Here is a 24,743-nt window from a genome sequence, read left to right as displayed (position 1 = left end):
AATTTAGATACTACAAATAAGAAAGCACTAGTTTGCCCAGCCTGATAGACATTTAAGCAAGAAGATACCAGACAGTGTTCAGTAAATTAAGCTATAATCTCAGTACAAGACCCAGATAGTTGTCTGTTTTCTGAACCAGAACAGTCTCTTGATAAAATGGGAGAAGGAAGGAAACAAGAAAAACGTCAGTTGACAATGCAGTGCGCCCTAAGAAAGCATTATGGAAGAGAACAAAGAAAGCAACTCGTAAGTGAGGAGATAAAGCTGATTCCTAACATGTCAGTACTGAAACATTAACTGGAGAATGAAAGCACTTAGGATTGAAAATCTTTATGAAACAAATTAATAATCAGTAGAAAATGCATGGGGGGGAGGGGAAGAAATTATGAAACCAAAACACAAATTAAGAAGCATATGAGTTTATGTAGAATCCTGCCACACAATACTTTGACAGCATTTCAAAGTGACCACATGAAGAGAACGGAATTGATACAATTATTCTTCTTTGTTTTTAAACAGCAATGCATGTCAATTGAAGCATATTTTCCAAACAGTTTTATTGTAGGAATACTCATTGTGCACACTCTTAAAGAATGAAGAAAAAAAGCATATTGATCTAGGTGGAAGATGTACCATCAGAAGTCTACAAGGACTAGCAATATGTCCCTTTTCATAATGTCATATCCCGTCTAGCCAGGACACTAATAGGAGTTAAATATTTTCAAAACCCACCAACATGGGGAACTAAGAGGTAGAGGTTTAGGAAAAAACTTTTAAATGATCTAGGAGGGGAAAAAAAATGCATAGCAATGTATTATTACAAAAAAGCTCAAAAAAATCAGGGAAACAGTTATACTAGAAGCAGTCTATGAACAACAAAAAGCAGATTATGATGTGGCAGCACACAGACTAACATTCTAGAGCAGAAAGACTTCCTCTGCATTTCTAAAAGTGTATCTGGAATACTGTAATAAAAAAAATGATGCCCATCAGTGAAAAACACATGGGAGGATAGATCAGAGAATTTCACGAGACTGCATAAAATGCATAATTTAGGTGAGAAGATTTGCAAGCTGTGGAAGAACATCAAAAAATTAGCTATTTTTTCTTAGGTCATTAGTAAGATGAAGCTATTAGCTCAAGTAGATTTAGTTACTGAGAAGTCCACATGTCAGGTTACACTACAAAATGTTATCCATGATATTTTAATAAAATGCACATTATTTAATATGAATTGAGTTCATTTAAGAGCAGACTTTAAAAAGTGTGCACTAAATTTGAGAAAGACACTTCTAGCACAAGATTAAGTTTAGCCCTTAAGCAATTGCATGGAATTGTTACAAGTCAACAGTAAGTGGTTTATAAAATGTAATTTTATTTAATGTTACTTTGCTGTTACAGAGGGCATAACATTTTCACAAGGCTTTTTTGGGACTACAATCAATGATTAGCAACACACAATAGTGGTCCAAACTCTCTAAATAACAATCACTGGACAAACTTGACACCTTCTCACATGTGCACAAACCTGCATGGAAAAGTACTAAATTTTATACTTGGACATGTGAACTTCAATTGGTTTTCCCATTCCAGTGTATTAAGAAATGACATGCACTTTAGTCTGCCAAAAAGCACTGCCTGTACTCTGGCAGTAACATGCTGCTTCTAATACATAGTAAAGTGAATACCAGAACTACAAAGGCAGGAGTGTAAGTGAACTTTTATTGGGAGGGGATATCAACTTAAACAGCAGCAACTTAAGAGTAAGAGTAGCCCCTGTTTTCAAACACACATGCTCCTGTATTACATTATACAGGAAGCAACTCAATTTGTAAATTTTCAAACTAGAAATGCTAAACTTTATCTGGCTCAATACTTCCATATCCCTACTGAAAAGAATACACAGTAGCATGTGAAAGTCAATTATGGAAAGGAAACCCTGCAGAATAAGAAGGGAATGTGGAGAATTAAAAGCTATGTGGAACACTCTTTAGTTGCAATTAACTACATTTTCATATCTTTACTGTAATACAAAAAACACAGTCAACTGGCAGGAACTGGTTCAGATTTGTTTTTAAATACCAGGTACACTTTAGTCCGCTACATAAGTGTTTGGAAGTTACTTATGTTTATATGAAATGAAGCTATTAATACTTTTCTACAGCAGTAACCGCACACCAGGAAGGCCAGGACAAACACAAATCAAGGAATGGAGTTTTCCCAAAGCTGCAGTGTGAAAAGACTATAAATTGATTTCCATACACATGGATGGGTTTTCTTTGCTATAGGAAATCCAAGTGGAGCTATAAGGAATGGAGACGTGTAAAAAGGTTTCTTGAGAAGGAAAGGGAGAATGACACCCCATGTGCAGTTTAGTTTTCTGCACCTTCTGCAGCATCACATTCTTCTCCTGCACTGTCTGATGTCCATAACTAGAAAGAAAAGAAAAATAGTGTCAACATTAAGAAATGCTTCTTTACTTCCAAAAAGGGGCAACTCTTGATAATAAAGAAGTAGATGCAAGGAACTGTAAAAACTACTGAGGCACTGGAGCTGTACAACCCTGGCTTCCAGTACTTGCCCTGGCAGTTGTAATTAGAGAGATTTCTCCATGCATGGGCACAGCCAGCTTTGCACCTCAGGTATTAAACGCAGAGCAGACAGTGTTCTATGCAAGTTCAGACTTCTGTGCTTAGTAGTCAGCTATTTCATTGATATTCAGTCATTCAACAAGTCTGATTGATAGCTTCATGAATAACACTAATCTCAAAAGCAGAGGTCTGGATCCTAAAAGTAAAGATWACCACTTTGGTTACTGAAGCTAAGCATTTTGCAGTGCTAATAAAGACATATCTACTCAAGAGGTACTGCAAAATGAGAAATATTGCTGTAATTAAGTGCAGGAAATATTCATAGGTAAGATATTCCATACAAATAGAATTAGTAGTCCCATTAGGCACTTCCCTTCCAAAACAATTAATTATTATAATACACACAAGCATCAACTCATTGTATCCAACTGCAACCTTAATACATTGAAATTTCATGTGTGTGTGTGTGTTTTTTTCCATTGGAAATAAAGCAAGCTGCACTGGATACACAAAGATATTTTGTCTCTGAGGCAGTACACAGAACAACGTTTTAGTAAGGATTTCTGACAGATCATGGACTATTATTTGCAAACTCCTTGGCTTATCTTGCATGTAAAATTAACTGAATGCACTTTCTCCATCTTCACTGCAAGGTCAGCAAGCAATACAGAATATTAACTATCCAAGCTGTTATTCTAGATTATGCAGTATGAAGCTGCTGAAGACTATGTTCAAAGTAAGTTATGAAAAATTTGAACAGAAATTTTTATACAAGTTACAGTAGAGTAAACAGCCCTAATCAGCACTATCTTTTGTGCTAGAGTGAAACAGTGTGTTTCATTTCATCACAAATTTGGTCGAACTATAGCCATTATATGGTTACAGACATGGGCTAAATAATATACATTAAAAAAAGCAACTTACTGTTAGGTTGTCTCTAAGCAACTGCATGATGAGAGTACTGTCTTTGTATGAGTCTTCGTTCAGTGTATCGAGTTCTGCAATAGCCTCATCGAATGCCTAGAATAATTAAGCCATCTTTAGTCTTTCTATTGAGTGATCATTAAGCAACAGGAAGTTAACCTTATTTGTATAGGTAGCCTTAAAACAAAAAGCAATATAAGAAGTTAGTCAGCTGACTTGCTCTACTTGAAAGAGAAGTATGAAAAGCAGCAAAAGCTTTCAGTGTTGCTGAAAACTTAAGGCACACTGTAAATACAGTCTGCTTGTTTTCCTTTAATTACACTATGAACTTGGAAGCCAGATACATTAAGTAGGATATTCCTGCACAAACTCTGGGAAATAATCATTTAGATTAGTTTTTAAATATAAACTCTTCTACTGTCCCTACAGGCATACAGAAGAAAATACAACTTACTGTCTTTGCCAGTGTGCAGGCAAGCTCCGGGTTGTTGAGAATCTCATAGTAAAATACAGAGAAGTTAAGAGCTAGACCCAAGCGAATTGGATGTGTTGGTTGCATCTCCTTCTTGCTGATATCAAATGCCTCCTGATAAGCTCCCTGTGAGTTTTCTATTGTTTCTGTTAAGAATGAGAAGTGTTTCAACATTAGGTGGGGTTATTTTATTTATTTTTTAAATATGACTAAAATATTCCCCTAACAGGGGACTGAACAGTCCACTGTTTAAGCCTGCCCTTAGCAAAACACTGCATTTAAGATTATGATCTTAAACCCATTTTAAATAGGGCTGCTACAGTGAAAAACCACAGGGGGCAGCTAAGCTACTGCAAACAAAGGTATTTGAGAAACACAATGATAAGGACAGAGAAGTTAATAAAGGCAAGTATCAAAGTTGACTCTACAATCTTAGTTTAACCTCTGAATATATGCACTTTGATATAGCACAGTCTTTATTTACAAGAGGTTGTGTGCAACTTTCTTCTACGGAAGTCCTGCTTGATTCCTTGCAGAGGATGGACCTGCCTGGGTTTGAATCAGGTCTGTGTAGTAAAGGCAGCTACTGTCTGCAGGGCCCTCATCTCTTTTTGAGGAAGCCTGGAAGGCATATACTGGGTGTTCCTGAAAAACTAAAAATCTGCTTCCATGGAGAAGTAGGAGGGCAGGATAAAATAAAACAAGGTCCTGCACAAATTTGGGACAATATATGAAATATCACAGAGAAAAGCAGTTACCAGGCCAAAGTAGACACTTCAAGAGTGCTAAATGCAGTCTGTTCAAGATTCCTCTCCCAAGGACAACCACAGGACCAATAGGAGTCCTAAAGGTGCCTGCTGAATCAGAGGAGACTGCAGGAAAAGGAAAGCTGTTCCTAGAGCTCAGAATTCAGTTCTCTTCTGAGGGAACTAATACCATAATAGCTCTAGAAGATGCCAGAAAAGCAGAATTTGGTAAACAAATCCTTTACATATTCAGAGAGCAACAACATAGCCTAAAGTTTTCCAGTATTTACTGTGTAACGAGTGCTAATGGACTACTCTTAATTTGTTAAAAGCAGGTTAAAAAGTAAGACAAAGCTAGCAACTGCAGAAAATATTTAATGTGCTTTAAGCTAGTTTATTTGAAGCAGAGAAAACATACAAGTACTTAGTGGTGGGAGATCAGAAAAGCCTGTTTATCTCAATCTATGAAAAACTGAATGACCATCAGCTCTAGTACCAGAAACATAAGAGACAAAGGAGATTTAAAAAGCACACAGAATATCTTCAATACTTAAAGAGATTCCTAAAGAATTTAAGGGAGAGTTGTTTATATGCTTCTGTAATTTTCTTATTAAATTCTGGGCACTGATGTAATAACAATCTTGTGGAAGAGTTAACATATAACAACTTAACAGCAAAAGAATTTAATACATGCACAGAAGGAGACTGAAAGTTGCAACAATAACCTTAAGCTTGGGATTTCCAATTCAGAGGTGCCCCATTTTTGGGACTCTGATGTTCTTTTACCCCCTACCCCCCCGCCCCCGAACCACATGCTTGCATATGTCATGTCTATAGGTATTATGTGCAAGCCTTTGAAGATGTTACCACTGAAGCTTTTAACAGCCTGTAAAATTATGAACTGCACCAGCACAGAGAAATAGACATGGGTAGTAAAGTTCTATCTTGCAGCTCTGCATAGGAAGGGGGAGAGTATAGGTCTAGTGAGGTCCTACAGTCAAGTAAGATTCCCAGAACTTTGCAAAATCAAGCATGAATTGTCTGCATGGTGATACACAAACTCTTCAAATGGAAAGCACCAGAACCACCTAATAAGGTCATCAATCAGCCCCTGTCCGATAATAAGCATCCATACCACTTTAAGCACAGTCTTTTCAGCCAAGCTAAGCAGGCATTTCTTTGTTTAGACAAGCCCACAAAACTGTAACTGTTACTTGAGATAAAAACATAACTTGGAATATAAGCCAAAACCAAGTTGGCGATTGTTGCTGTCATCCAAATCAGGCCAAGGGTTAAGAATTTCTGAATGCAACTCATTAATGCAAACACTTTCACTCTATTTTATATATTTTCATCTTCTCTTTGCTTAAGTGATAAGCAGTTCTGTCTTCCCACTTTGCAAATCAATCAGTTTAAGTAGCCAACACTATCAAATGTCTACCATGCCCAAGCCAGAGACAGTCACTTCAGAGCTCTGCCAGATCCCAACAGTCCACCTCCTTTCAGTGTCATRGCATCACTCCAAGAGTAAATCTTAGTTAGTTATATAGAAAGATATCAATAACTTATGCCATACCAAAACTTTAATGTCACAACAGTGCCTGGGCATGTTACAAGATGGTTCCAATGCTTAATTCAATACATCCTCTGAACAGAGGGTTAGACTCCTCCCCAGAAGAGCTTTCTGAAGTACTCACGATCACCTAAGCACATGTTCCAACTACATTTTTTGGACACCCAGTATCAAGTGACCATATCAGCCACAAAGCTTTCCAAGCCTTTGTCTGCTAGGTCCAAAAGGGCAATCAGCATCAACAATTTTAGATTACAGCTCAATTTTTTGACAGTGTACAGAATTAATAATTTTGTTACTTATTTGTAATCTTAGTTGACTACAGTGAAGTCTGCTTCACAATTAAATGGTTAAAATTTCCTCCATGAATGAGTTCTGTCAATCTATAGAAGTGTTGGAGATCTGTTTTCTCTTCCTCACTAAGCTTATTGTACTGAAGAAACATAAGAAAACAACRTTAAATATGTTAGCAGACCCTTAGCAAAAATGTTTTCCAAAAGTTCTGAATAATCATTATCAGACAACTATCCAAAAGTATAGGGTAGATGGCAGGAACACCAGTCAAAATTCCCCTGTATATGATGCTTTAGGTCTGCTCAGAATTTTATACTTGGTCTATAGGAACACTGGAGATTTCCAGCCAAAAAGCAGTCTCTCCCCCGTAGCTATTTCCATATTAATTCAGAGCAAGATATTGGCATGTGTGCTTCATTTACTGTCTCCTCTCCCATGGCTCAAAACTAAAATCCATTAACTATTCTAAACCTGAAGATCTCAAGGTACTTACGTTTTCTGTCATCACCACAGGCAACTTCAGCAAGGTATCGGAAGTAGTCTCCCTTCATCTTCAGGTAGAATACCTTGCTCTCTGGATTAGTTGCATTAGCTATTAAATATTTGTCCAACAGCTCCTGAAACAAAGAGAAGCCATCAGCTCCACATATAACATTGCAAAATTCAATCTATTTTTCCCCTTTTCTCCAGTCAGTTTTGATGGACTCAAATGCTTGCTACAAGTTAAGAAAAAAAAACAAAAAAAACACAGTTTTAAGGGCATTTCAGATAGATGCATACTCATTTAACCCAAACTGCAGAAAGGCACAATGCTAGAGACTACATTAAGACTACATTAAGATGTAGTCTCAAATCGATTCAGTCAATCATGTGATCAGACTACAAAGAAAGTGACAAAAAAGACTTACTAGCACACAGTTTCAGGACCAAATTTTGTTGCAGAGTATGCACTTGTCATTTTAAAAACAGTTTCAAATGAGTAATTTTACTGGAAAAGAGAAATACTGCAAGAAGTTGCAGAGCTATTAAAGAATAAGTCATTCTCACTTTGCACACACATATAAAAAGGAAAAATAACTATGCTATATTTTGTATAAATGGCATTCATTAGACTTGTGATAAAGAATCTCCAACCCATTTACCAGAGATAGCCAAGGATTTGAGCCTGTCTAATCTGTAACCAGAATTCCCATTCCAGCCTTAGCCTCTTCTGCCTTTACCAGATCTTTGTAAGGCTGCAGCTTAAGACATGTTCTAGCATCCTAGGGAGGCATTCCTCGCTTCTCCATTTTCCAGGAAGTAATAGAGCAATACAGTGCTCTCCAGCACCACCCTGAGCTGCTGCTGACACTGCTCCCTGTGCTCACAGCTCTCTTTCCTGATAGCCAGAGGGACATGAAAAAGTTTGCAAATCTCCAGCAAGATGAGAAGTGTCTCTCTCTCTCCAAGGCCAAAATAAGCCCATTGTTGCCCCCACAAGGTAGAGTTGAAGGAAAAGGAGAGAAGACAAAGGATTTTTCCCAATCAAAGCATAATTTTGTTCTCAGGACCTTCAGAGAACTGAGGAGAAGAGCAATTTCTAGCTGACCTCCCTATCCCTTGCCCTAGTGGCTTTACCTAACTCATCACCACAAAGGAGACATTCTCTGGAACTTACAAGGGATGCAAGCAAGCTCCAATATGCTCAAGGAAGCCCCACAATACTCAGGGCATCTTTACACTAAGAATTTAAACAATAAAGATCTGTATTCAGTTACTTGGAAAATAAAAAGATCATAAAAACAGAAGACAGTTTCCAATGCTTGCAAACTGTGGCTAGTTCAGTAAGATTTTTGTTGCAGGAATACATAGCCAAATTCACAAAGCAGCTACAAAGAAAACATTTAAGTTTAAGAAACTGTAAGCTTTTAGGGCAACCCTCCCCCCTCCAGCATTTTAATKAATGACTGTAGCACCATAATCAAAACCAGGCAATTTTTTTTTTTTTAAATAAACAAGCCTTCCACTTCCAGTGTCTACTGCCATGCCATTATTACTTCCTTTAAGGATTGACTGTAACAGAGCTACCCAGCTTAAAGATCTTTCTTATTTCCAAGCCAATTTTTGAGGTGTTGGTAAATATTTTAAACTGCTGCTTGTAGTGGGGTGCTTTCAATATGGTGAGAAAGCCTTTTTGCTTCCACACAATGCGCTTACCATGGATGTAATATTACATATAGTATCACACATATCCCTTCAAAGATTTCCCCCCCCACCCAATGCCAGAGCATTAAGAAACTGTAGAGTTATGAGAGCTCTTACTGCAACCTTAGAAAGCAGAGGGAGGGGTAAAATGATACCAAGCCTGATATATCCTTCTACTTACCAAATCAGAAACAGACATTCTTAGGACTTTCTGTGGTGCAAGAACAACACTGCCAAGAACTAGACACTGGCTAGTATGGCATAGGAATAAGTTGTCAGTTTTTATGATAGTTTAACGCAGTGAAGTATGCAAGGGTTTGGGCAAATGTATGGAACAGTACACCTCATTGGTGTTACAGAAGAAGCAGCAAAAATATGAGATGTTTCAAAACAAGAATTAAGATGCAGTAGGCAGATGGGTAAGACAATCCCATATGAACACTCTATTTTGCATGAGTCACTCACATATTAGAATGAGTTATTCCCCACCCTACAGGTTTATGCAATGAGAGAAACTGCAGGTTTTGGCTCTGCCTAGATGTTTTCTTGATGCTTTTCTCCACAAAGGCAAATACCAACGCAAGCCATGAAAGCACAAAACCACACAAAACAGTTTCAAAAGTCTCAGAGACAGCAGTGCAATAACCTCAAGTTTAACACAGAAATGTGATTTAAAGAGAAATACTTCCCAGAAACAAGAAAGCTGAAGCTTAATACACCAATATTTAGCAAGGTTCCTTAAATCAGTTATGATCAAAGATAGCAGCCTCTAAAGGACATTATTTATAAGGTTGAGAGTGCATCAAGCAGCAGAGATCCAATTTATCCATGTGCTTGATCAGATTGGGGGGGGTGGGGGGAAAGACACGGACTCTGCCCATCTAATTAGCATTGACCAGACACTTGAGAAGGATACGCTGTACAGGATTTGAAACCACATATTTGACAAAAAACATATCTTTGACTTTGTTTAAAATACTGAAATAAAGCTTTTCAAGATGTTGCAGTTATATCAATACAAGGCAGCAAACAAACATTTTTTTATGCTTTCCAAAAAAATGAAGATTTATTGAAAGCTTAGTGCAAAGAACACTACTGATCTGACTATAAAATACTGCTAGAACTACCTCCAAAGACAGAAGGGTACCATGGGCAACTAATGTGGCTCGCCTATCACCCCAAAACTAGCACACTGGAATGAGCATATACTAAATGATGTTCATAGGAGAGCTTTAGAGTGTATTATATAAGCAGAGCCCTAAGCTTAATTTCCTTAGACCCCTGATGTCCATTTTTTTTCCTGATAGGGTAGGCCACACACTACTTCCAGGAGCAGGAGGGGACTTTGCCATGGCCTCTGCCCCACTGCATCCATATAGTACTACAGTCTTCTGTGCGGATACAGAAGATCAGTGGATCCAGCAACTGCTGCATGCACTCTAAGTTTGAAAACTTTTGTGCAGAGGTCTGAGGAACTTCCAGAAAAAAGTGGAGGCTGGGAGTGAGCTGCAATTGCTGAAGCAGGGAAGAGTGGCCTACGTACACTGCTTTATTTCCTAGGCACTGCTCACTTGGACAAGCTGAGCTGTCCAGGCAGCAGTTCCACTCTCAGTTACATCTCCTCTAGGACCTCTTAATCATTCCCACACCACATAGTGAGAGACTTGCACCTTGGTCCACTAGGGTGGAACATCCTTGTTCTGCATTTTACATATCTGTTTTTGTTTAAGGGCCTTAAATGGAACAAGATTTCTTGCTTATGAATCACATAGGATAGAACAGAATGCAAGCATATTTGGACTAAAGCTAATTAATTATCTATCCAGACATTACCTTTCAAATCTATAAGGTATTCGGTACACTTAGTGAGCCATTCATCAAGACATGATCATTTCTTGGAATGCATCTCACCCTCCTTCTAATAGAGGGAAAGTGTTGGTGAGGCAGTAAGAGCAGACAGATGCATAATAAGCTAAATTTACTTTACACTCTTGCAAATCAATAATAGCCAAGAAAATTCAAGATTTCTTACATCTGTTCTCTGGCTTTCCCTACTTCGGCTTGCCTATCTTTCCATCAGACAGCAATCAGTCATGAATCCTCATGTTAAATATCAGTTTATAAAAAGTAAAATGAATACAGGCAGTCTGAACAGTGAAGGAGACCTCATCCATCTCAAAATTAATTTATGATAAAATTTATATAAAGAGAATCAGGCATTGCCATAGGTATGATTCTCTGACAAGGAAGACTGTCAATTGTTTTCACATAAAGCAAACACGCTCATTGCTTCTTTGGTCAGAGAGAGTTATGTATCAAAATACAATTGCCATCATCATTAAGAAGTGTGATTGCTCTTAGCACCTATTAAACGAAGGTCTGAAAAACTAGCAATTAGTTGCTCTACAAAGGGAAATATGCATTAGACACTTCCATGAAAAAACACAAGTGATATCTGAGTGATTTGTCACTGGTTTGTTCTGTTGCTGAGTGACTGTCAGAACGAAGAACAGAATTAAAAAGCAAGACAATTTTGTTCTCAAACTAGATCTTTCATGTTCTGGTACGATTACATTAGAAGATGTTTGCACTATTACAACTTGTACTTAGTATCTGTTGTTTCCTCTATACTGATGTTATTCCTTTGAGTGGCATGCTGGTCCTCTTCTACTGTCACGGGATCTCCCACCCTACTTCTCAGCTTTAATGTTGCTCAGCTGACTTGTATCATTTCGATCTTCACAGTGCACTAGCAATCTTTTCTTCCCAATAGCATCATAATCTCATACATGAGATTCTTCCCCCTCCTCCAGAAGGGAGGTAGGTTTTTTTTTTTTTTTGCCTCTTTGTTTTGTTTTCAAGATATGTCAGCAACAAAGGGCTACTGGCCCTGGAACAGATCTGCAGCTGCCTGAAGGAGCCACTAGCAGAAGGTAAGGAGCCTGGCAGCAATCCACTTCTTCCCCCATTAAAACTGAGATTTATTATTTTCTTCATTGGCCGACTTATTCCTTTACATGCCAAGAGAAAATTACATTTCAATTGCCTTTTTGTATCCTTTTACAGTTCTCTTTTCACTCTCTCCCAAATGAGAAACCATCCTTCCTTAGTATCTGTTTCCCTCTGCTTAAGTAGTAACAATGGTTAACATGTAATCATAGTATCAAAGAATGGGAATTAAACTTAGTATTTCTGATTCAGGTTAAGTCATCAGCTCTCACCACTTCCCTTGTTATTTCAGCTTTATGGCAAGCAAGCCCTGAAGGAATACAACAGCCATATCTTCACTTGAGGTGCCCAATACAGATAACAAGGAAGCTCCCCGAAGACACATCCCTTCATAATTATTTGTTGTGTATCCAGCCAGCCAGGCAGCCTTTCCTTACACACACATCCCCTGCAATTCATACGCCAGTCCCACTACATTCAGGCTTTGTTACCCGTTTCTAGGGCAATTCCATCTTCTAAAGATTGCCATTTGAAAAACAAACAAGCAACAAAAAAAACCACACACAGCATCAAGACAAGCCTGATTGAGAGGTCAAGTTCAACCATAACATACACTAAATACCTCTGCGCAATTTAACAATGTGGCAGGTTCAAGTGGCAGAAAAACACCACCACTCTGATTTGTGCAGTTCTCTCCTCCCACAGATGAAGCTATAAAGAATCTTGACATCAAAAAATGATTAAAAAAATATATTCTTGAGTAGTAATTGACCTGCAAGCTACCTTCTGCACTTGCAGCATCCAGAACTGACCTTCAGTAAGAAAAACAAATAGATCGATATAATCTATGCATACATTCCAATGCCATTAACTAATACCTATATGTTTCACACTTGAAGTTCAACACCAGAGGATGAACATGAATCAGGTCATCTACGCAGATTATCTACTTATCAAATAGTTTAAGGTCAAGTTTTCAAAGCAGGCTAAAGATAATCATGTGCCTAGGTATTGCCAAAAAGAGTTCTCAGTGTGGTAACCTAAACTCCCAACTCAAAAATATTTACAGTATCTGTACTTACATGTTTGGGTCTTAAAGTTATTTTATGCTATTAAAAGACCGATCTAAATTGCCATTTGTATTTCTTTCCAACTTAGTAACATACATCCTTACTTTTGCTCCATCATAAATAAAAACAAAGTTATAGTCACTATATAAGCAGCAATGCACTAAAAAAACCCTACTTCCGTAAATATAAGCTGCTTAAGTCGCTKTATGATCTTTAGCAAGAAGGAGTATGCTGGTGTTCAAAATCCCTGGTGCAGAGGTATTGTGAATAAAGTTTAGATAAATTAAAGCTTGTTTTTTCAAGTCAGACTGCTTTAGCAATATTCTTGAGTATTAAGGCCCATGCACCTTGCTTCAGTCTTAAGTTGTTCAAAACTACTTAGTTTGCCCTCCTCTCCCCCCAGTCACTTGGGCATTTGATTTAACATGCTACTCTTCAAAAGAGTGAGAAGCAATTCATATTTGCAGGCTTTAGAAATTTAAGACAAAATCCTGTCAGGCTTTCACTAACATGACACAAAAGCACCTTCAGGAAAGAAAAATCAAATAGAGATACTCTTTGAGACAAGCAGCAGCTAATCAAAATCAGTGCATATAATATTCAAAGTTTGGTATTTTTCTCTCCCACCCATGATGGAAAAAGTTCACTGATACTGTATTAAAAGACCAACTTGGACTTTAAATCAAATGCTCAGAAGTTCTTGGCTGCCCAAATGCTTACTGTTGTACCTGCAACAAAAATATGCCATTTCAGCAAGTAGTGATTTTCAGAAGTCTTGAAGAGACTAGATTCGGTTTATTACTGTTTTCTAGGTACTCCTGCCCTTCCTGAACTGACACTGAATGTTCTGTATTTTGAGCTTTTAGCTTTTTTCCTTTTTTAAGGGAGTGCTGAAGTTGGCCACCAGAACAGATGTTAAATGGGTGACAGCAAGTAACTGATTACTTAATGCTGTACTCGCCTGTAATAACGCATACTTCTTGGCCAAACCTCATGAAGTCAAATGGTCACATGCAAGTGAAGAAACTATTTTGAAATAAACCTATTTTGAGACAAGGTTCTTTAAAAATAACACACATGCAGAGAGTACATGTTGACACCTTTTTTTTTTTTTTAAAGCAAGTTAACCCACCACTCTGAACATGGATTCAATGTCACATTCAGTCTCATCTAGAAGATGAGCAGTCTGCCATTTCAGCTTGGATCCAACAGGCACGTTATGAACAGAACACAGGAAACTTGCACACTCCAGGCCAGGCTGAATTTATGTAGTGTTGCACAACACTTAAAATCTTCCCTTCTAAGGAGGGGGAAAAGTCTTCAGCCTCAGGTATTTCAGAAGGTTTATCCAGCTCCAATATGAGAAAACCCTGTCACAAGTAACATACAAAGAACTGGTTTCCACCAACTGCAGTCAAAAAGTAAAGCTAAAAAAAGGKGGCAAGACAGCTCAGACCAGTGCGTTCCCTTAATATTACTGTTAAATGTGATTTTAAACAGTCTTAATGTATAGGTTTGCCAAGTTGTTTGACAGCACAGGTGATCATACCTTTCAAAAATTCTTGTACTGACAAATGCTTGCCTATTTTAACCATCTAGTAAATTGGTATTAAGACTTTTTGACTATTTCAAGTCTAAATTAGTCATTCCAAACTCCACAAGTATGACTCACTGCAACCTAGGCGTGTTTTAACATTCAGCAGTTGTTTTCTTGACAGGAAAGGGAGAGTCCCCTGCTGCAACAGTAAGATCACTTTACTTTCAATAATGTAATTCAGCAGAGGTAAGCTCTTCATCCTTCTTGATTCAAGCTCTGTGCATCAACTCCTTTTGGGAGAACAATAATTCCTATTTTTCATATAGCTCTCTTAAGACATTAGTATTTCAGTTATATATTGGGTAAAATAAATATCCATCTTTCCAATAATGGCATGGCCTTACAGTAGCTTAAGACGACCTGACAAAGCACTGACAAACATACCTGGCAGAGACAAACATACCTGGCATAGAGAAGAAGGTGACCTAATTTGTCTTTTTCATTTGGTTCTGAATATTTGTCTACATAGTTTTAAAAAACTGGCAGTCAATATTTAGGATTGGCCCTGAATGAAGTATCTGGAATCCCACTTAACAGATGCATTGGAAGCTTCAGCTGCAGTATGTCTGCCCACACTATTCCCACCTGGGGTTGAGATTAATTTAATCTAGAATTGATATTCACTGCTTATATTTCTCTTAAAACAAGAAGTTCGAAAGTTCTGTGGTCCTCAGAGAACTATGTAAGCCAGGAAATAGAAGTGTGTGGAAATGCGAGTTCTTCTTTCTGTAGATTTTCATCAGACAAAACCAACAATCCAGTGAAAGTCAAAGAATTATTCAAGTTTTTAATGGAAGAGGCCTGAAGTTTTCCAGTTTCCCCGTGCCAAATGTAGAAATGAGTCTTCAAAAAAAATGTCATCCTCTTTTTCAATAAGTATAGTTTTCACTGAAGTAATGGCTGTACAAAGCAGCCAAAAGCTTTCAGGAGATTTTTCTTGGTATCAGATTTATCTCAAATTGATTCTAACATTCTTCCATGATCATATTTTCCATATTTCTGATTCCTTAAAATACTTGAAATATTATTCTCCCCTTAGTAAATACATATTATTGACATCAAAACCTTCTCTTCAGAATCCTGATATGTCTAGAAGTTTTCTTCCGGTGTCCTCCATTGGTGATCTTCCATAATATGATGAAATCAACCAAAAAATACAAGTTTGAATTTTAAAAATATTTCTGTATTATATATTTAGACCAGCTGCACTCAAAAAGGAACTGCAGTACATGGGAACTACACAAATGCAACTTCAAACCATGTAAGTAACTTATTTTTAAAGACAGCCTTTTATGATAACAAATAAACCATGTAGGGTACTTGTCTAAGAGTTTTACTTGCTTCAGTTCTGCTCTCCCTTTGGAAAACACAGATTAGAAGCTTGTTGTCATCAAAATCCAGAAAAATAGTGAACTTTAGATGTACTTCCCCTAAGTCATGTGGTGCAGCTGGTGGAGTCAAAAGTTTTGGAAGAGCCTTTTGTATTGCTCAATTTCACATTAACTTGAAGGAAGTCCAAAAATACATTATTTCATTCAGTATTTTAAGAGTGTGGCAGTAATTTATTGCTCCCTAAACTGAAGAAGCCTCAACTATGAAGATTAACATTACAAAGAGTTACAAAAGCTAAAAGTCAACATTTCAAGATCATCTGTTATAACAATTTCTCATAGAAAGTGAACCTTGATCTTGCTAAGGTTCTGCCTACATATTTCTACTTAAAACAATGTCTGCGTACAAGAATTCTGCAAAATGCATTCCACATCAGAACAGAATTTCCTGAAAAAGTTTTTTTTAGCCAGGAAATATGAGGGTGTCAGTCTGATAAGACTGTATGTAATGTATTTAGAAAATTTAATATCACAGCAAATTGAGAGTTTTCTGTTTACGGAGTTGAACATGGCTGTTATAGCCAACTGCTTCAGTGGCTGGACTGTACAAATTAAACATCAGAATAAAGATTGCTAGATCAAGGAATAAACCCTTATCAATGTTAGAGGCTGATAAATCAAACACGTCTTCCTTTAATAAATTAAGAGAAAGGCACAAGTGAGATCACAGCTAATTCAGGACTTTATAGTCCATTGGTCATTACACCTAATAAATTCTGGTGGATGGGGAGAAACAGTATATGAAACTGAGCATTTAAAGTAAATTATTTTTAGTAACTGATATGGCTAAGTGCCCAGCTCACATGTAATTTGCTAATTCACTCTGAACATCTGAATAATAATTCAAGCTTGATAGTCAGTGTTATGCTCAGCTGGAGCATTCTGATACTGGTCCCAGCTTCCTGGGAAACAGAGAGGATGAAGAACCTGAAAACATCAGACCAATAAACTCAGAGCTACACAAAATAAACGCTACAAACACACTGTTCAAGAACATTCTTATTTACTCTACCTAGCAAGTCTCTGATAAAATTAACTTCAAATTTGCTGCTGCTAAGAACAAAAGTATTTAAACACACAAGCTACTATCCGGGGGCAGCAGGCCCATCATTCTCAAAGACCAAGCATTAGACTAAAGAAGGGGAAGGATTTGAAAATACCAATGGAACACCTCCACCTAGCAAACACTATGAAGAAAGCACATCCATGCACTTCCTCCCCTCAGTGTTTTCTCACTACCTTCCTCTGAAAAGATGGTATTCCCCAGTACCAAAAGAATTCCATGCTTCTGTTCCCATATAGAAATTGGCATAATCTATCACTTTAATAATGTGCCAAACAATTCCAATGTGTCTTCATACAGAAGTCAACTACTAGCAACCTTCAGCTCTACTGTGTCCCCTCCCCTTCAAGTTTTATTTCTTTGATATATAGCCTTCCACTTTTTACTTTAAAAAGGCATCTATTGTATTAGTATCTAATTCAGGAAAATTCCTTCAAAATGACCATCCAGCAGGTAAGCACAAGAGACTTACAAGATCTGTTAAAAAAAATTTTGCTGCATTAACAGAAAAATAGAATTTGTGTTTTCAGTGCCCTGTACTAACTGCTGAGCATATCCTACTTGTCTCAAGGCCACCAAAGCAGGAAGTTTCCTCTCAGAAATTTAATAATTCTAGATGTAAAAGTGGACTGAGCTATAGTACAAAGTTTTAATAGCCTTTCCTACAATCGTGCTGGTTAATCTATATTTTAATCTTGTTAGAAAAATGGATTTAACATTGCAATGATTCCAGGAAGTAGGTGAGGCTTTGGCTATACCATTGTTCTCAACAGCTGGTCACCTGCATTAGTATTATCTCCTATTTTCAGTTACTCCACACCCTGCTTTGCATAGGGTGCTAACATTCAGGACAGGTCTTCAAGAGAGCTGTTAGGAGCTATGAATTTGCAAAAGTGGAATCCTTTGGTGACCATTTCTTAAACTTTTAAAAATAGGCAAGTCATTGATCTGCCTTTTCTGCTTTCCACAGACATAAAGTAACTCTGTTCTCCACTTCAGCTTTACCTTAGATTCAGACATCCACACAAATCAAATCAATGATCTAACCTCACTCCAGTAGCCTCTGAAAAAGGAAATGACACTGCACACGCAAATATCAAAGACAAGTTTGCAGAACCTGAGACATAATACCTTGCACTGATTTATCCTCCGTCTTCCACTAGTTGGCTTGTATGTTTTAGAAATTCAGTATCCAGTCATCCAGTTTGGGGTCTGCAAACTGATGACTGCATTTGATGTAGGTCTCAGCTACTATAAGAATTCCTTGGATTATTTTCAGTTGGGCTCTAACAGCTTTTGGCCCCTGAGAGAACCCCAGTGCATTTTAGACTTTGTTTTTGCAAGTATCAGTCCTTTCTTAGAAAAGGATTCAGTTTTTCTTGCAGAAAAGCATAGTACTCTAGCAGCAACAGTCTAGTTTTGCTCTGGTATGTCATCTACCTATTTGTCTCCATCAGAGAGAAAGAGTTCACAGAAACAATTCCTAATTTTCTGATTATGCCCAGTTAACCTCAACTTGGACAAAATTAACTACTGGTAAAACATAAGAGGATTCAGAGGATTCCAATGAAATCCAGAAAAAAGAAAAAGCAGCAAACAAAAAACCCCAGCCATAACAGCAGGCTCTAATATGAATAAGTTAAGCTTAAAACAAATTTGAAACTAAAATTCATGATCTGAGCTTATTAGAATAGAAAGGATTCACTCATCAAGTTTCACAATTCTTATCACCTCTTCCCTCCACAAACACATTACCCTCCAACTAAGACAGTTATTCCAAATTAAAATGTTCATTTAACATCCACTCCATGATTCTGGATCTGCCAAAAAGTTACACGCCCAACCTAAAGTCTGGCTTTAAGCCATGAAGTAGCTAGTCCTTTTAGTCAGTTATTTAAAATGGATGAGTAAACAGCATTTGCTTTAGCCTGTAAAAAGCAAAGAAATATTTGAGACACTGCCCCAGTCACTGTCAAGACAACTAATTCAAGCTCAACAGTAATATTAACCTCAAGTGTTTAGCATGCCTGTTCTTCAGAATAAAACTGTATCCTACATATTCTCCAATGTCAAAAGACTATAATATCCTTTTAATCAGGTGCCAAAGCTTAGCCTCTATAATATCACATCTTTCAGTATAAACTCTGGCAGTTCACTGAAAGTAGGAAAGCAACAAAGAAAAAGGATCCATAAAACAAAACACTCACTACTAAATTGTTCATATAATTAGCAGCATCAAGCTGATACTTACTGAATCTACCAGTTTTGCAAAATAAAAACTAAGATTTCACTTTACTGCAGGCCAAAGATAATAGTAATGAAAAACAAAGTCATGTTCAAAGCTTATTCGTTATCTGACATCAGGTACTTTAATTGACTTGAGGAATCTATTTGCTGCTGCAAAAACAACACCAGCTTCATTTTGAATGAAGCTGTTAACTTGCACTGTTTAAAAAAAGGAAAAAAAAAGCTGCTTTTTAAGTTACCTTCCAGTATGTTTTTTCTAGTGATTAACTTAAGAAGTAGATCTAGAAAATGGACAAAATCAGAAGTGGACATAAGAGATTTTTACCTTTATTTCTATTAGCATTTATTGTTTCTTAATTACAAAGCAGAAGTAGCAACAGTATTGCAACTTTGAGGGGGGAGAAGGAAGGAAGGAAGGAAGGAAAAGGAAGCTGGCAAGAGCAACGCACTCATATATGCTTTCAACAATTAACACTGCAATCTCACAGAAGATCAAACATTTACAAGCATCCTCTCAACCTTATGACAGTAAAAATTGAAATAAGATACATCTTACAGATCAAGGCTGTTTTGTTGCAGAGATTGCTACAGGGTGCCAAAAAAACCAAAACAAAACAAAAAAACCCAAGTGATGTTATTGTTGGTCCATCACTAGAGTTCATGATGGCTTTGCTCATTTTTAGAAATCCTAGCCAGTTTGGGCCTGACAGTACAATGTCCTCTACAAACAGTTTTACAATGCAAAAAACAGATGGTGGCACAGCTGAAAACTCTCATGTATGTAACTCTTCTGTGAAGATAAGTTAAAAACAGATTAAAATGATCTCTAAAATTTTGGCTAGAGACATAGGAGAATAAGTAATCATCAAGGTGCAGTTGTTTTCAAGCATTAACAATTGTAGTCAGTGCATTTTCCTCAAGTTTTAAACTATAAACTAGTAGTCATCAAATCTTGTCTCTATTGCTCTATGCAACATTGAGCTCTATCTAGAGCTCAACATCAGGCCCTAGCAACTGACCACATGCAGTGCGCTACCAAATACAAATGAAGAAAAATCTGCAAGTTACAGGTGGGGTGAGAAACTGCTTCCAGTCAAGGGTTTGGGGTTCCTTCTCCTCCTTTTCCTTTACACCTGTTCTCCCTGAAGAATGAAGGAGCCTGAATGTGATATGGGGTATTGATATACAAAGGGACTAAGGCTCTCAGCAAACCAGTTTCATCTGCTGCCCCAGAGAAGTTCCACTTCAAAGAATACAYGCTACCTTCTCTGAAAGCCTGAAGCCATTAAACAACATGGTACATAAGATCTTATTTTGTGTATTCCGTGTTCAAAGTTTAGTACATTATTTCCCCAATGATGTGAAAGTTGTTCCTGCACCATTCCTTTCTACATTATGTACTAAGCCTGTCTTGAAATCACTCAGAGACTATCAAGAAACATGAACTTAGTGCTCAGAGAGTATCTGGAAAAAAAAAACAAAAACAAAAACACATAGCTCAACTTTAAAAAACAGTCAAGTCTCCAGCCTATTTCTTTATTCAGGGATAGGAGAGTTTCAAGAACAGTTTGGACTATTCTTCACAAGGGAAGATTCAACATTAATTCTCTACTTTAGATTACCAAAATTCCTATATTGATTGACTAATTTTTTGGTAAAACCTGCTAGTGCACCTCCCTCAAATTAAAAACTCATGGCAGCCATGAGTTGTTTGAAAAAGTCATAATTCCTTCATTAAAGAGTCACTCTCACCTGAAAGACCAGTCATACAATTAACAGTTAAGAAGGGTTCAGATCACATCTACTCCTACATGCAATTTAGACAATTAAAACAAATGTCTTCACTGCTTGGCATGAGATGGAATAGTATCTTACTGTGACCACCGACAGTGTTTGTGCATTAATTAAATAATTAGCAAGAGTTACATATATCAATTAAAGCAGGTCATCAACATAATTTTGAATGTTAGTATTTTAGTGGTGATGAAATCTAAGTTCCTTATCAAGCCATGGCCTAAAAATAATAGCTTACCTAATTGGCTTGGGGCATTCTTTACAGGGGAAAAAAAAAAGTAACTGCAATTCAATTAACCATTGGCAGTATTTTGTAATACTGGTAAAAGTATTTTTAAATAAAGGTATCTAGAACAGCAGATACATTTCTCTTTAAAAAGCTGTGTTGCAGCAGTGATGAAAAAACCTTTTGAAAAAACTGTTAGTAGTATGACTAACAGCAGTCACACTCCACCCAACACATCCACCCTCGCTAAATCCATATACTCCAGATGACAAGCAACCTTTCCGCACTACTTGCCAGCAGTTGTTTCAGTTTAGCTGTCTTCCTAGAATTAAAAAAATATGTTTGAGATTCAACTCAGAAGAGCTTAAAGCAGTTTCTATAGTATTACTAAACATGAAGTTATAATTCCAAGAGGAAGGACTCAAAAACACTTTGTGGCTGAGCTTTAGGAAACTGATACTTTGTAGTGCCTGCCCATTGTGAGTTTCAGTCTCACTGTTGCCGACTCACAGATCACAGGAGTGGTAGATGAAGGAGGAAAGGGAAAAAAGGGTAACTGCACATGGCACTCAAAGGAAAAGTAAAAATACGAAGGCTGGCAGCAGATACATCTCCTCCTCCCAAAGGGAGGCATATCTTGGCCAGCAGGGTAGAACAAGAAAAGCATGCCTGCTTGTAGGTTTCTGTCTTCACTACTTCCTGCAGTCTTCCAGGGGAGAAAAAGCAGAGAGGTGCCAACCAGGCCACAGCTGAGAACAGAGCAAAAAGACTAGAATGCAGGGAAGAGCTCAGCTAGTAAAAGAAAAAGCTTTCTTTCCCTACATTAAAGGTTTGTGTTAGTGCAGCTACTAAACTACCTGCTGTCCACCATTTGATACAACTGGAATAATTTCAATACGGACACTGCATGAAATGGCTTGCTACCTTTATCATTCCATTTCAAAGACACTCAACCTCCTTATAGGAGGAGAAAGATCCTTGTTAAGACAGCGCAGCAACCAGTGCAAGGTTTTGTCCAAAACCTCCTCTTACAAACTACTTTTGGTAGAAGGAAAGAGGGAGATTTTAAGAAATATAAATAATAAGCTTCATGTATAAATCAAGATGCTAGCTCCCAAACTGGAACACCAAACAAAGGAGGTTGAGAAGAGCGATAGGAGCATAAATATTAGCACTACAGTACTAATTATAGTAAAACTCTTGTCACAGGAAAGAAGAATCAGTGCCCTACACAAGTCACATTACTCTCAAAAAGCTGATTTTTTTGCAGTTTTTACCTGTATCTGTAACTGTAGAAACAGCTTCTTTGAAAGACATGGACTCTTTTAAAAGTACTGAGGAAAGGAACCAACCTTGCTGATTCATTAAGCTAATAAATTTCCAAATGATTTTGAAGCAAAGATAACTCATTTTGACTTAGTTAGAAAACAATTTCAGATAGCAGCATATAAGTATTTTCAACACAACCAAGAAGTACCACCCCTTTGTATATAAGCCAGAATCAAGAAGCAAATTCAGTTACTTCCAAACAAACCAGCTTTAAATTCAGGTCTCCTAATCTAATTCAGGATTCACTTACATCAAGAAATGAATATTTCCTTATAGACTTGCTTCTTCCTGTTCTTGTGTTTGCAATACTAGATACCAAAGGTTCCCCCCCCCTTCTCTGAGGTGTAATAAGCCACTAAAATTTGCTGCACAATTCTTAGTGCATTACATCTTTCCAGCTTCCTGCAGCCAGAACTCCCTGATCATGTAGACTAGGGCGACACACATTCAGCCCCCACCACAGTGCAGTATACCTTCACTGTCAATAGCACCTGGAATCCTGCTGCTTATAAAGCAAATTCTGTATTCCTGGGCTTCTTTGCCTTCTCAGGTGTGTTACGTCAGTCTTTAAACCTTGGTCTTACATTATTCAATATCTACCACAACTTCATTGTAAAGATCCACTGAAAAGTCAACTTGAACATGACAAAGTCAATTTCTTCACTGAAGATAGAAATACAGATCTGTAGATGTTTTACTTTATAAAACTCACACTTTTATATATAAAGAAAATTCTCAAAATGTCTTTTAAAGCCCTCTGGAGAATTTTTTTCTTTGCAAGAAAAACTAAGTGAAAGAAACACACACCCAGTTACTTTAAATGCTTTAAACAATTTACTAGCTCTGATCTGAAGGAAAAAAGGATTTTTTATTTTCTTTTCAGCTTATCTTATGAAGAGATAACCTTACTAACCACAGTGCAAACAGACATGAGACCAAATCCTCTGCAACTCTACAGTTACATACAGCAATACTGCATGTGGATCTCAAATACCTCTATACGTGCTGCACAGCACACATGATCTTCCTCCTTACACTAATCCTCACAACAGTTGCAGAAGTTACTGCACTGACTTCCTCTAACCCAGCATTATATTGCACATGACATTCCTCAGCCAACTTCAGAGTCTTATTCCTCAGTACAGCAGCATACATGAATACTTTGTTTCTCTCAAAGAAAAGAAGAAAAATCCCTACTCACCAGCACCGTGGTGCAGATGGACCTGAGCTCCGACTCCACCTTCTCCCGATAGTCCTTGATAAGCTGCATCTTCTTGTCACTGGTGTCTGTCTTCTGCTCAATGCTAGAGATGACCCTCCAGGCAGAGCGCCGCCCCCCCACTACGTTCTTGTAGGCCACTGAGAGCAGATTGCGCTCCTCATTGGACAGCTCAGCACCTTGCTCGGTTACTGCCTTCATGCAGGTGGCCATATCATCATAGCGCTCAGCTTGCTCAGCCAGCTTGGCTTTCTGGATCAACTCGGTCTTATCCATGGTGACTGGCAGAGGGGCGAGAGCAGTATAGTAGCAAAAGCAGGAGAAGCCGGGGATGTCACACTGTCAAGAAGAGAACGTCCTCAAAACCTGCCAGAAAGAAGACAGTAACCATGACTCTGGGACGAAGTGATACAGAACACGATCTTATGCTGCTCCTCACAACTAAGACTGTATTGAGTCTTGTCTCTTCTTCCCCATCTCCAGGGGCATCTCCTGGATCGAAGGACTGGCAGCATCCTGCTCTTCCATGTAGAGCTAGGGGGAGAGGCAATAGTCTCAAGGGCCCACCCCTAGAGAAATGACAACCTAGAAACTGAACTGGGGAAGGCACACTCAGCTCTATGCAAAGGACAACAGCCTAAAGATCAAGTGCTGGAAATAGCTATCTTTTCAAAGCTGTCTTTTTGTCCTCACCCTGCTTTCCTTCCTTGCCTCAAGTGAACATATTAACACGCTGCTTAACAAGGGCCTGGAGAAAGATACCTAGTCACCCAAAGTCCATCCTCAGCACACCATCCGCCCTGCAGGTGAGTGCTGAAAAAGGACGGGGTATGCCAAAGCCATTACAAGAGACTGGGACCAGCAATAAATAAATAAACGCACGCGATAAGCTCGCCCCTGGGAACGCAAAGGTTTAAAAATAAACCTGCGAACAGCGAGGGAGGACCCGGGACACGCACGGGGCGCCAGGTCGGCCCGGCCGCGGGCCGGGAAGCGCGGCGGGAAGACCCGTCTCCCTTCGGCTCCCGCGCTCCGCTCGGGGAGACCCGCGGGGCGGGGAGGCCGAGGGACCTG

The 24,743-nt window shown here is 38.1% G+C and overlaps 1 protein-coding gene across 1 annotated transcript; it reads right to left on the bottom strand.

The window, feature by feature from the left end:
• Positions 1 to 403: 403 nt before the first annotated feature.
• Positions 404 to 24,061, bottom strand: YWHAQ (tyrosine 3-monooxygenase/tryptophan 5-monooxygenase activation protein theta). The gene is made up of 5 exons (XM_026087829.1): positions 23,652 to 24,061; positions 7,094 to 7,217; positions 3,970 to 4,133; positions 3,516 to 3,611; positions 404 to 2,432 (listed from the first exon to the last, which is right to left on the bottom strand). The coding sequence occupies exons 1-5, from the start codon at positions 23,943 to 23,945 to the stop codon at positions 2,373 to 2,375; spliced, it is 738 nt and encodes a 245-aa protein (XP_025943614.1). The 5' UTR covers positions 23,946 to 24,061; the 3' UTR covers positions 404 to 2,372.
• Positions 24,062 to 24,743: the final 682 nt, after the last annotated feature.

The sequence above is a fragment of the Apteryx rowi genome, unplaced genomic scaffold (assembly GCF_003343035.1).
Source record: "Apteryx rowi isolate R43461 unplaced genomic scaffold, aptRow1 scaffold_738, whole genome shotgun sequence".
NCBI lineage: Eukaryota > Metazoa > Chordata > Aves > Apterygiformes > Apterygidae > Apteryx > Apteryx rowi.
The sequence above is the reverse complement of the archived record's forward strand: the minus strand, read 5'-3'. Positions and strand labels throughout refer to the sequence as shown.

What these genes read in the sequence shown, in the direction of transcription:
- YWHAQ (XM_026087829.1), bottom strand. Translation starts at nt 23,945, where the DNA reads ATGGATAAGACCGAGTTGATCCAGAAAGCCAAGCTGGCTGAGCAAGCT. An exon ending in CCATCTGCACCACGGTGCTG is followed by an intron (nt 7,218 to 23,651) that starts GTGAGTAGGGAT and finishes TCTTTGTTTCAG; the next exon opens with GAGCTGTTGGACAAATATTT. An exon ending in CCTGCACACTGGCAAAGACA is followed by an intron (nt 3,612 to 3,969) that starts GTAAGTTGTATT and finishes TAATTATTCTAG; the next exon opens with GCATTCGATGAGGCTATTGC.